The sequence below is a fragment of the Patiria miniata genome, unplaced genomic scaffold (assembly GCF_015706575.1).
Source record: "Patiria miniata isolate m_02_andy unplaced genomic scaffold, ASM1570657v1 HiC_scaffold_19, whole genome shotgun sequence".
NCBI lineage: Eukaryota > Metazoa > Echinodermata > Asteroidea > Valvatida > Asterinidae > Patiria > Patiria miniata.
Window position 1 is genome coordinate 9,999,437 of NW_024037057.1, and position 12,229 is coordinate 10,011,665.

Here is a 12,229-nt window from a genome sequence, read left to right on the forward strand (position 1 = left end):
ATTTTTGTAGCGTCTGTCGCGGGTTTCTCACACGCACTGAAAATTAATTTGCCCTGCGCAGTGTTTTATACCCTACTTTCCAAACTTTATGTCTATTAGTCCAAAGGTCACGTTGAACCAACCGCACTTAAGGCCGGGTTATCTCGATTTTATATTTAGCAGTTTTTTTTTAACAAACTAAACTCTTATATTTCATAAATGGCATGCCGATTTGAAAACTGAGATCTGGTGGTAGGTTTGCCTTGCAGATTGTTTTAAGGTTTTTTTTTTTTAGATACTGTCAGTTGGACACAAACTAGAAAGGAGGTTATTGCGCAAAATAATTTCCAAGCGTTCAAAACTCCACGTTTGTCAATAACATAACTTCCTAAGTTACCAAATACGCTGCATCTTAGGTTCAGTTTTTCTGATATTTTATTCGACATCCGTGCAAACGCTTGTTCAGATGACCACCTCTGGTAAAATGTCTATGCCTGAGGGTTCGAGAACATTCCTTTTATTTTTTAGCTGTCGGCTTTCATCAAAAAGTTGAAACGAAAGTGAAACCAAAAATGTCGAACATAAATGGCATTGCTGCACTTTGCCGTTTTGAAAGCCGAAAATACTCTGGTTTCCTAGGTGCTTTACTGATGCTCTTGTGAACAAGTCCCGCCCCTAACGGCAGTCTTGCACGCGCATGCCTATTTCAGCCAACGGGTTTTGGCAGTTATAGGCGATCCAAAGAAAAAAGTTGTATGGCGCGCATAAGTGACATTTTATTGAAGTTCAAGCGTGAGCTTTTGATTAATTCAAGATTTCTCTAATTATTTCAAGATAATTATGTCTAATTATTTCAAGTTATTTCTAATTATTTCAAGTATCTTTGAAACATTTTGACATTTTTATGAGTCTTTGAGAGATGATTTTGAGATATCTCTAAATCCATCTCTAAATCCATTTAAGGATATCTCGGGCAACTCAGTATGTTTTTTGGTTTTGAGATACTGACATTTTGACACAAACTATAGAAATGGGATCATTGCGCGAAATAATTTCCAAAGCCGATAAAAGAAAATGGTCCCTTTGCATGGGCCTATATCGAATTCAAGGGCGGACCCAGAGAAGTTACTGCCGGGGGTGTACCGAGTAAATAGAATTACCTTATCTGAGAACAATACTGCTATATTGAGACTATTTTAGGAATAGGCCTACACTGTAATTTTTTTTGAGTAAGAGAATTAAGATTTTTAAAACTTTTAACGCAAATATTTTTAAAAGTGTATATCAATGTTGTTAGTAAATTTTGTTTCGGGTAACATGTATTCCTTGCAAAGTGAACGAAAATAGTTTCACAATTTTCTCCTCTTTCACACTGACGGAAGGTACTTTTTTCTGAGCAAGTGCCCCTTTTGGGTGACCCTCCCCCCCCCCCCGGTTTGACAAGCGTTCCACCGCCGCTGTATATATTGTCTATTTTTTGGTACCACGAGGGGCATTGGTGACTTTCCAGGATCAAAATTCAGTCGGTAACAACCATAAGCCGGGATATTTTTGGGGGCGGCAAATGGTGTCAAATTGTTTGCTAGCTGACGCTCTTAACAACTTGGTGACGTCTTAACGTGACACTTGACTTTCAAAAATTGTGTATACTTAATAAGTGACATTTGAATAAAGAGCGGAATTTGCCAAGATTAGGATCGTTGACGTCATTGCGTGACAAAGTAAATGAAAAAAAAACAGGTCAGTTTTAGCGTCTGTATTTACTTTGGTACAATCATAAATTCCTCCTCACTTTATTGTCCATTCAAAATATATCGTTCTATAAATAGCCTTTTAAAGGTTCGTCAGGTCACTGAAAGTAGTACTGGTTACGACATTTAGTCGGGTACCTAATCAACTTTTCATTCCACCCGTTTGAGAAGCATAACGAATTCGGTACTGAGTAGAATCGAACGTTAAACAACATCCTGAATGTTTTTTTTTTGGGGGGGGGGGGTTGGATGAGGGTGGGGGGGGGGGGACGGGTAGAGTGTTAAACAGAGAAAATGAGAATTTCAGAAATTTCAAAATGAGAAAATTCAGATGTAATTACTCTTAAGACGCATGCTTAATAGTTAAAGAGTTAAAGAGAGACTGGGCTACTTCACAATTCAAAATATTATCTTACATAAATTTGTCATTATATTGTATTTCTCACAATATGCCGATAATTTGCTGCTATAGGTAGGTATCATTTGATCTTGAAAGCAACAAATTATCCAATGCTAAACAAAACAGCAGTTCAATTTTAATATAATATATTTCAGGGTGCCACCCAAACCCAAAACAAAGAATTACAACTCCAACATTTCATGTATTTTTAACTTCATTTCAATACACAAGTCTATTTTTTTTCGAGGGGAAGGGGGGGGGGGGGAGAGAGGTGGGCAGGTTTCGTCACTGGATTGTCCCTCTACACGTGATTGCGTTTTTTCGTCGTCTTGACTTTCAGTCGGATCATGTTAAAAGATGTATGATAAAATTACTGTTCATTACATCACATTCGTCGGACACCGTCGAGGCATTTAAATTTAAAAGTTGCATTGAAATGGTTTCATGGAAAAAAGTTCATCTTACATTGAAAAACATAACGATTTGTAACTCAGCGCTCACGTCCACCGTACCAATAAAAACATAATTGCTTTATCAGATCTGCACATGACAAACTATGCCCATCCCAGAAAGGTCTACTATAATGCATGAAGTAATGGTTGTTAGGGCAGCCTCCTATATTTACTCATTTATAAGTGCCCGGTGCATCCAAAGTTCAATTGCAATCGACGACAATCATCAAGAGTCGAATACTTGTCATTGCCTATAAAACGTTATCTGACGTCCGAAAGTTTGCCAAACTTGATGGGGATATTGCGTAAATTTCCGAGCGTTCACTACCAGTAATTAAGGCCAGAACCTGTACAACACGTTAATGAGATAGGCCTACTTGACGTTTACAAAAATGTTTCGAAACTTTATTTGCAACTTTACGTCAAAAACAGGTGTACCTGAGATAGCTTAAGGGCAATTCGACGAGCGGCTGTTGAAACTGATACTACATTGCATTTCAAAGTGGTGCTTGGGCATATCTCAGTTTATGAGTCGGTGCTTTGAAATCCTTCCAGAAGTGTTGGAGGTTACAGACCAGTAAATAAACTTCCATAGACCCCAATGGTAAATGCTCCCACTTCAGAAATTCGGGAAAAATACTCACAACTCTTCAAGGTGTTCGAGACACACATCAATTTAAAGCTTATTTCATCATCTTTCATTTTCTTTTCAATTTTTGGGGGGTCAACTTATGACTTTTAGGAGAAATTTCCATCCGAAGATGATCACCCCTGAAAATAGTCCTGAAGCCCATCGCCATTTTGAAAAACGATGCCTACACTCCATTGCAAAATGAGCGCTTTAAGGGCCCCAATATCATCCAAATTGAACGAACTACACGTTCACAGTCCTGTGCACGGCTTCCGCCCATATTTTTTACAAACCCTCAAGTTCATGGCCCACAGCATGCTCAAATACTGAACATTTTGAGGGCATGCAAATCGTGATTTGGCCGGCGTAGGCAATTTCGAATTCAATTTACTCGTCTGCAACCTTGAGAGGTTGCATGACCCGGGGTTGACCTTCTCCCTATTGGGGGCGCTGTTCAAAGCTGAGGTCCTTAGCGTTATACAGACACAAGGTGCATATTTTGCAGAAATCAACACGATTTGCCGCCCAGAAGATGATTTTGCACTAAAACGGTGAATAGGAGGGTTGTTCTCTCCTCCCAGATACTAGATACGCCCGTTTTGCAATTCAATTTAAAGAGGCTCTTAATTCCAATCGAGTGAAATTATTGGTTTGTTACCCTTCCCCTTTAGCCCCCCCCCCCCAATAGCTAGGGCCCTGCCTCCATACAGTGTTAAGACAAGATATGGGTCTATAAGCGTATACTGATTTTACACAAATATGCATGATATTTTTTATGTTCGAAATAACGCCCTCTTTCGACGCACAAGCCGCGCAAGAAAGCACACCTTAATGCAACAGCGCCCCCATCGGTGAAATTATATCCAGGTAAATACTTTTTACAACAGCCAGGCGCGTCGCACGTATCGCGTAACATAATACAAAGCGCGTGACCACATTTTGTTTTATCCATGTCACTGATGCGACAACGGTGAATGACCGAAGACCCGATATGGAAAGCGCCCGCTGATTGGTCAAAATCTACAGGTCAAGATACGGTTGTCTTGCATAATTAATCAGCGAATCTGCTCAAATGTTTTAGGTCTATTACATATACTATAGCCAATGCCCCCCGGCAACTCCACACCCTCTTGATCCAATCCTACTGGATCCTCCCCTGCAGTTATGGCATGGACAGTTTCTCTATATGCTTATATCATGAGCAAGGAACAATTAATTAATATACACACTCGATGATTTTTGTTCATACCAATATCATGCATCACTCGTGGCTACGCCATGGTCTATTACATTACATGTACACAGCAAGGAACAGAGTGGCTCAAGTTCCCTTGAAAGGAAGGAAGTCGGCCTTGCAGCTTGGTGGCAATGCACCGGACGACCGGACGAACTTTTAGCCAATGCACACGCACATGGTGTAACGATAACAATGCGATATATACATGTACATGTACGTACCAACCAGTGACAAGCTAGGGCTTGGACCAGGAAGTGTCGAGTTGCACAATTTGGTAGAAAAGTACGCACGAAGGAAGTGTGTGGGCAGTTTGGTGTCCTTTTCCTGCAGACGGGGTTTATAAACTCCTGCCATTGCCCACACGACTCACATCTGGTTGTTGGTTCCGTCATCACCACATCTCTGTTTTGTCACAGAGGTTAAGACACTCGCATCTCGTCAAGTCTTAGCTCGATACTTGCAGGTGACTTCAAGACGGTGAACTGAGCAGAGATACATCGACAATGTTTCCCAAGAACACGATGCCGACGACTGTGGCTGTGCCTGAGAAACCGCCACTACAGACACATAAAGACTCGACTGTGCTGTACATGGTGGGTGGAGACCAGGTAGGATTTTGTGCCGTCAAGTCCATATAGCAAGTCGATCCTCACAAGTCGATCCTCATAAGTCCTCACAAATCTCGCTCATGTCCTCACAAGCAAATCCATATCACGATAATCCTCCAGTCAAGTCAAGTGACAAAAGTCATCCCCTTATATTGTTCATCCACTTGTGCTTGTTGCTTGTGACTTGACTTATCATGCTTATTGAATTGTGATTTCACGTTGGATCGTGATGGACTTGCCAGAATTTGTGACGATTTAGTTTTATGGTTTTTGTGTGAACTTCTATTTTTTGTCTTTCTTAAATTGATACGTTCCCGCCTTCTTAAAGGGTTCAGGACATGAATCTTCACTTCGGAAAATATTCTGCAACTCAGTGTATATATTTCTCTTAACTGTATGAACACTTTTTTGTCATCCATTTTGGGTAAATGATTTGAAAAGTGCACTTTTTTTACATTTAAAAGTTTCCATGTTTTACCATGTATTATTCTTTAGTGTTGTTTTTTTGACACAGGTTGATGGCAACGATAGCAGATGGCAGTTCAAACGGGCCAAGATCTGCGCATGCACCGTTGTCATAACGACCCTGATCCTGGTAGTCGGCATACTGGGTGCAATTACTATTGTCCTCCGGTCGCAGCAGGGAACCAGCGAGGCCCCCACCGTCTACAAAGAGCCCCTCCTCGGCAATGATTCCCCTCTGGAGGAGCCTATCAACAAAATCCCCAGAATCAAGATCGATGATGGCGGACTCTGGCCTCCCAAGAACCCAGTGACCCCTGACCTCGTGGCTGTAGATGGCATGGGAACGGTTTCCCTTTCCTCGAGCCCAAAACCAGTCACCGATGGAATTGACATCGATCCCGAAGGTGACGCAATCTTTGAACCCTTCGTTTTTTCTTCTGACCAAGGAAGAACCTACATCAGCTCCTCCTTCCCATACGATGGTTTCTACATGCGTGGCGAAGAAGGGCACCCCCCACCATCTCATAGCGAAGATTCCTCATCAGATCCCACATCTGAAGCTCCTGGAGACATGGACAGTGATCTTGACTCATCTCTGTCATATAGAATTGCTGGACGAACCTACGCCAGCTCCTCCTTCCCATACGATGGTTTCTACATGCGTGGCGAAGAAGGGGAACCGCCACCATCTCATAGCGAGGATTCCTCACCAGATCCCACATCTGAAGCTCCTGGAGACATGGACAGTGATCTTGACTCATCTTCGTCATTTGACCCTTACGATGGACGGACCTACATCAGCTCCTCCTTCCCATACGATGGTTTCTACATGCGTGGCGAAGAAGGGGAACCCCCACCATCTCATAGCGAAGATTCCTCACCAGATTCCACATCTGAAGCTTCTGGAGACATGGACAGTGATCTTGAGGGTTCCGCTGAACCTGATGATTCTGATATCCCATCTGATTCAGACAATAGCTCGAGCAGCGACCCTAGTAGTAGTAGTAGCGGATTACCTTCTAATTATCGGATCCCTACGTAGTATCCGAATAACATCATTTTGGGACTGGTTTATTATTTCAACAGACTGCTATACTCTCATTATATCGTGAATTTATTGAAATTGATCTCCTGTACAACTTTTTTTGTTTGTATTTGCTTTTTATAGAATATTATTGTTTATAGAGAAATTCCATCTTTTAAAGGACATGTTGTCTGTTGCAACTTCCTACATTCGGTCTTAATGCTTTGCGAATTCTAACTGTTCCCGAAGGCTCACTAATTACATCGATCGCTTGGAATTTTCTAACGAATTCGGAAACTCAATAGTTACTTTATTTTTAAGTGTAAATATGTGTAAATGTTAAACTTACTTGAGACTGCAAGTCTGACTGTTTGGCATCTTGGATTTTCTTTCTGCCGTTGCGGACGCCTTGCCATCTTGTCGCACATAAACGTACAGCTTCTGACGTTCATATCTGATTTATCTGTTTGTTCTGTACATTTTACAATTATGATATCATTAAAGGTAGCGTCCATCATTTGTAATTTGTGTATTATGTTCGTTTGAAGCAACCACAGATTTCAGTGGCGTATCCAGACTGAGCAGGGGGCACATTGCCCCCGCCCCCTCCCGGCGGATTTTTTTTCAGTATTTCCATAAATGGTTAGAGAGTTCTGACGTCATCCAAGTGCGCCCCCCATTTGGAAGCTGGGTACCAGCCCCCCCCTCCTTTTATTACAGAGGCCAAGTGTTAGTCTGAGCCAATCCAACGTTAGTCCGAGCCAGCCAATCGGAGTCGATTCTGGGATTTCCCTCTCACCTCTACAACAATTTCTTCTCATTGTCTTCTGGTTCTTCTTTCGAGCTAGGGCACTTTTGGGGAAATCCTTTGTTTCATTAAATACCAGAAATGAAGACTGAAATAAATAAATATGTAAATAAATAAATAAAGCACCAAGGACCGGTGACCTCGTTTTTACTACCAATTTGAAATTCGTCAATTACAACAAACTGCAAACACATTCTAAATGAAAAAGTAAAAAGTTGATGCAGAACATCGGTTTTTTAAAAGATTGTTTGGAAGGTCTATGTGTTAATTCTAATGATTTATATGCATTGAAATTCTCGTTATATTTTTAAGCAAAACAAAATCACTTTAACAAACTACATTACATTTGTTTTCTTACTGAACATCGCAAGAAGTCCATTTTTTTGTAGCTTCTTAGTTCTTGGAGACTCCTCCACAAGGTATCAGTGACCACCTGTTCCCAGTTTACTTTGTGACGGAAACTAAAGTATCGCAAAACACTTAGGGAAGATTACCTGCCATCAATGTACCTTAATTTCGTGCGCGCGCAGAATTAGAACTTAGAACCGCCAGCTTCCTTAAAGCGATCGAAGTGAACTGTTCTTTGCTCTTCTTGAAGACTTCTCAAAATTAATTCCCGAACTTCACTGAAAGAGCGCCCACAACAGCGGCAAGAAGAATGTAAATGACGTCATTTCCGGGACGCGCCGCTCCCGAACCCGAGCAGTCGGCTTGGCAATCTGAAAAAGACAAGAACACAAAAGGGTAAAGTGGTCGAAATAGGACCGATGCTTGCTGGTGAAGCTTGCTTCAGTGAAGTAGGAATTTGTTTGCGTAGGCCAAGTAAGACTTAAGACTATTGCTCAAGGAATATGTTCAATGAATACCGGGGCATTTTCTAGTATAGCAAATTCATAAATTAAGTTTGAATAAGCTGAGGGAAATTCGTAAGAAATTAACATCCTATAACATTAACGCAAGCAGCTTCTTTTATCAATTTTGGGGGTAATTTTCTAAGTATTCCAATCACTTTTTTCATTGTGTGTGTTTTTTAACAAAACATGGCGCTGTGAAAGTAAACATTCATGTGAAGGACACAAGACAAAAATAACGCCCATTTGTCCTACAGACCTTTTTGACCTATAGGTGATTACAGAATCAACCTCTTTCCAAATCCCATCCTCAAGTTTAACGTTTTGCCAGATTTCTCTGCCAATTCTTCCCTTCCTCGTGAAGAGTGGAATGCAAACGGTCGTCGGGAAATCTATTCTGTTTCAGAAACTAACCTCCACTCGAGAAGTCATTCCCGTAGTCGTTCTTGGCGCAATCTGCAAACGGCTGGAATGTCACATTCTTCATTTCTGCAGAATAGCTGTTGTCACCAACTGGGATGGAAAGCGACTGATCCTGAAAGTAGTAACACCCCAGCGGAATGGACTTTGGCAGGAAGTTATCGCTTGATCTTGAGCCAGTCTCTTCGACTATTTCTGTTTCTCCTCCTGGAGTTATGGTAATGAAAGAAAATTCACTGAGTGGATATTCTAAAAGGGAACAAGAAATCGGATGAGATTGGTGATGAGTGGGGTTCAATAGGAATTTGAATGGGAGTGGGAATGCAATTGGCATAGGAATGGGACATTGCAATCATTTTGGATGGGAATGGGAATGAGAATTGCGGTGGAATTGGGATGGATATAGGGGGATAGAAATTGGTATGGGATTGGGGTGAGGATGAGAATGGGGATGGGAGTGGGATGGAGAGGGGGATAGTGATGGTATGGCAATGGGAGATGGGGATGGGGATGGAATAGGGTGGGGATGGGGATGGGGTGGGATGGAGAGGGGGGATGGTGATGGTATGGGAATGGGAGATGGGGATGGGGATGGAATAGGGGTGGCAACGGGGATGGGGGTGGGATGATGCTATGGGAATGGGAGATGGGGATGGGGATGGGAGGGGGATGGGAGGGGGATGGGAGGGGGATGGAGAGGGGGGATGGTGATAGTATGGGATGGGAGATGGGGATGGAATAGGGGTGAGGATGGGGATGGGGGATGGGGTGGGATGAAGGGTGATGGTGATAGTATGGGAATGGGAGATGGGGATGGGGTTTGAGGGGGGATATGGGTGGGGATGGGACATGATGGGGATGGGAATGAGGATGCGGGAAATGGAAAAGATTTGGATAATGTGAGTACGAATGGATACACTTTGCACTTGGATTTGAGGAAGGAAGGTAGATTTTAATACCTGACCCAATTCCGTAGTAGTACCACTTAGCGGTGATGCTAGTGAAAACGAAGCCTTGGGACTGTTTTTGAAAAGTCAGTTGAAGTTGTTGAGGCGCGATAGTAGTGACGAATCCAATTGTTATGGTTCGCACGCTTTGCTTGCAGTTCGGCTTAGGGTCGATCAATACGGCATCTTGGAAGTAGGTGTTGTAATTGCTCTATAGATAAAAAAAAAAAGTATATATTCGAACCGTTCGTTGTTTAGAGGCAGCAGTGTAATTCCGTAAGTATTATGCGCGAACAGATTCGCCGATTAATTAGGCAAGACCCCGCCTCTTGACCTCCTAGATTTTGACCAAACAGTGGGCGCTATCTATATGAGGTCTTCGGTTATTCATCCGTTGCGCGTCATAGACAATGGATAAAAACAAATGTGTCGCGCGCTCTGTATCATGTTACGCGATATCGCGCCCGGCTGTTGTTGTATACTGACAAAACACTGCATTCGAATTGACCAATCAAACCATTTAGTCCTGATTTAGGAATGAAATGACGTCACGATTTAGTAAAGTCGACTCCGATTGGCTGGCGCGCGGTTTGCATTATCTGCATGTCTAGACATATCAGACGTTATACAGGAGACTTGCTCCGTGGATAACGGGTGATACTCAGACTAATTTCATAGGGGTGGTACCATCTTCAAATTTGGGCGCTGAATACGACCATCATGATCGAACAAATATCCCCTTACCACCGCTGGCTACGCCTCTGTGTCCGATTGTTGCTGACAGGCTGACATTATACGACATTATTAATTCTTAAACAAAGATTGAGCCAATAGCTAGAGCAATAGGGCGGTGTTCGTTGTCCCCCCCCCCCCCCCGCCCGGCCCCCGGAACAAAAATAATTGAAGACAAAGTAGTTACATTGGCATGATAGAGGATCAATCCATCAAACTTGATCTTCATGCAGACTTGCCCTTTGTCATCCTTGGCAACCCACTCCGTGGCTTCCCCGGAATTGACGCCTTGAACTCCTGTCAGAAATACAAATGGTAATTAAGACCTAGTTGAATTATTGTAGACGACTGTCGCAAAGTAAGGTCGAAAGAGGGGTACGTTGGTCAGCCACTGAATATAAGATTTCCTTACGGTCGACCGGTCCAAACTTGGGACTGATTTTGGAAATATTTCTAGAGATCAACCATTTGTGACCTTTGGCTTCTAACTCAGGGGATTTCGTTCACACAGATAAAACAACTTCTGGGTCTATTTCGCATAGAGGCTGGGGCTTTGGCCCTGGGCATAGAGATTGGCAAACATTTTAGGGGTGGTCCAGGGAGAGGAATGGTTAAGAAAGGGTGTGGCTATAGTACAATTAAGAAAACTGTTTCTGGAGATTGTAATCTTTAATTTCCAGTTAAAAAAACCCAGATGACCTGGAAAATGTTGGGCATCACCATCATGCATGTGTTGTAAGCGCTCCACTGGTAACTTCAATCTTCTTGGAGACGATTTAGAACCAGAAGCATCAACCTCACAATGGCATCACTCCCATCGTCAGTAAGCGGGTCCCGCTCGACCCATCTTCCCACAGAGTGCATAAAGAGGTCCACTATGTCGATTTGTAGACTGACTGTGAGCTCAAGTCTTCTTGTTTTGAAAGATTTTGTAGATTTGTCAGTAATGGCTTCAATTTGCATACTCCTATGTCACCGACACATGTAATCACTTCCAGAACAGTTTTATGGTAATCTTTGACCCTGAAAACATGGGTCAAGACACCTTATTTGTTGAGTTTTCTGCAATATTGGCTGAAATGCAGCAAAAAAGAAGATTTTTCGGTAATGGCGGCACTAATTTGCATAAAAATGATACATGGTACATTTTTCTCATTTTTTGGGGATAAAGTAAGTCGTTATTTACGTTACTTACCAACAAGGACAGCGAGTGAGAGAAGCAGAAGATTGGTGGAAGGTTGGTAGTACATAGTGACGTGTTTTGACTGTGTCTGTCCCGGGTTACGGTACTGAAAAAATGAGCTGCGCAGTAGGTTTTTATACCCTGTCCGTGCGCAGTGTGGATGGCATTATGGGTAACATCATGACATTCCCATGCAGCTATAGCGCGCAGCGTATAAACAGCCGTAGCGAGTTCGTGTGTGGCATTACGCCACAGGTCACGCAAAATCTGTCCGAGGCCCCTTGTTTGCTAACCGAATATCATTAACGACATAATGTCAAAAAAGCAGTAGTAGATATAAAATTTACATAACATCCAGCCAGAGGTGCGTTTTGTTTAAAGTGACTTTTGGAACAATCGAGAAAAAAATGGGAGACGTTGTTCCAAAGGTCACTTTGAACAAAAGGCCCTACTGGCTGGATGTTATCTCAATTTTATATCTAATAACCATCGTCATTATTTCATAAATAGCATGCGGTTTCAAAGAATAGGATCTGATGGTAGGTCTGCCTTTCATATTGGTTTATGGTATTTAGATATTGACAGTCTGACACAAACTTTATGGGGTTATTGTGCAATTTTCCAAGCGTTCACTACACTTTTGTCAATAATTTCCTGTTACCAAATTTTCTTCTAAGTTTCTTTTTTTGTTAATATTTTATTCGATACACGTGCAGACTTTTATTCACATTGCAGTCTCAG

General features: G+C 42.2%; 2 protein-coding genes across 3 annotated transcripts; one reads left to right on the forward strand and one right to left on the reverse strand.

Moving 5' to 3' along the window:
- The first annotated feature begins 4,576 nt into the window (after positions 1–4,576).
- LOC119725731 (papilin-like) lies at positions 4,577–7,071 on the forward strand. Of its 2 annotated transcripts, XM_038197281.1 has the most exons (3): positions 4,577–5,058; positions 5,573–6,243; positions 6,415–7,071. In XM_038197281.1, the coding sequence occupies exons 1-3, from the start codon at positions 4,954–4,956 to the stop codon at positions 6,563–6,565; spliced, it is 927 nt and encodes a 308-aa protein (XP_038053209.1). In that variant the 5' UTR covers positions 4,577–4,953; the 3' UTR covers positions 6,566–7,071. The 2 variants fall into 2 exon arrangements, with proteins under 2 accessions (XP_038053209.1, XP_038053208.1); XM_038197280.1 differs by having other exon boundaries at positions 4,579–5,058; positions 5,573–7,071.
- A 538-nt stretch (positions 7,072–7,609) lies between these two features.
- Positions 7,610–11,752, reverse strand: LOC119725732. Its single transcript, XM_038197282.1, has 5 exons — positions 11,501–11,752; positions 10,493–10,602; positions 9,586–9,784; positions 8,621–8,833; positions 7,610–8,074 (listed from the first exon to the last, which is right to left on the reverse strand). The coding sequence occupies exons 1-5, from the start codon at positions 11,553–11,555 to the stop codon at positions 7,965–7,967; spliced, it is 687 nt and encodes a 228-aa protein (XP_038053210.1). The 5' UTR covers positions 11,556–11,752; the 3' UTR covers positions 7,610–7,964.
- Positions 11,753–12,229: the final 477 nt, after the last annotated feature.

Coding starts and splice junctions, on each gene's coding strand:
- LOC119725731 (XM_038197280.1), top strand. CDS start 4,954: ATGTTTCCCAAGAACACGATGCCGACGACTGTGGCTGTGCCTGAGAAA. Junction 5,059..5,572: donor ACATGGTGGGTGGAGACCAG/GTAGGATTTTGT, acceptor TTTTTGACACAG/GTTGATGGCAACGATAGCAG.
- LOC119725732 (XM_038197282.1), bottom strand. CDS start 11,555: ATGTACTACCAACCTTCCACCAATCTTCTGCTTCTCTCACTCGCTGTC. Junction 9,785..10,492: donor TGATCCTCTATCATGCCAAT/GTAACTACTTTG, acceptor TTTTATCTATAG/AGCAATTACAACACCTACTT. Junction 8,834..9,585: donor CTACTACGGAATTGGGTCAG/GTATTAAAATCT, acceptor CCATAACTCCAG/GAGGAGAAACAGAAATAGTC.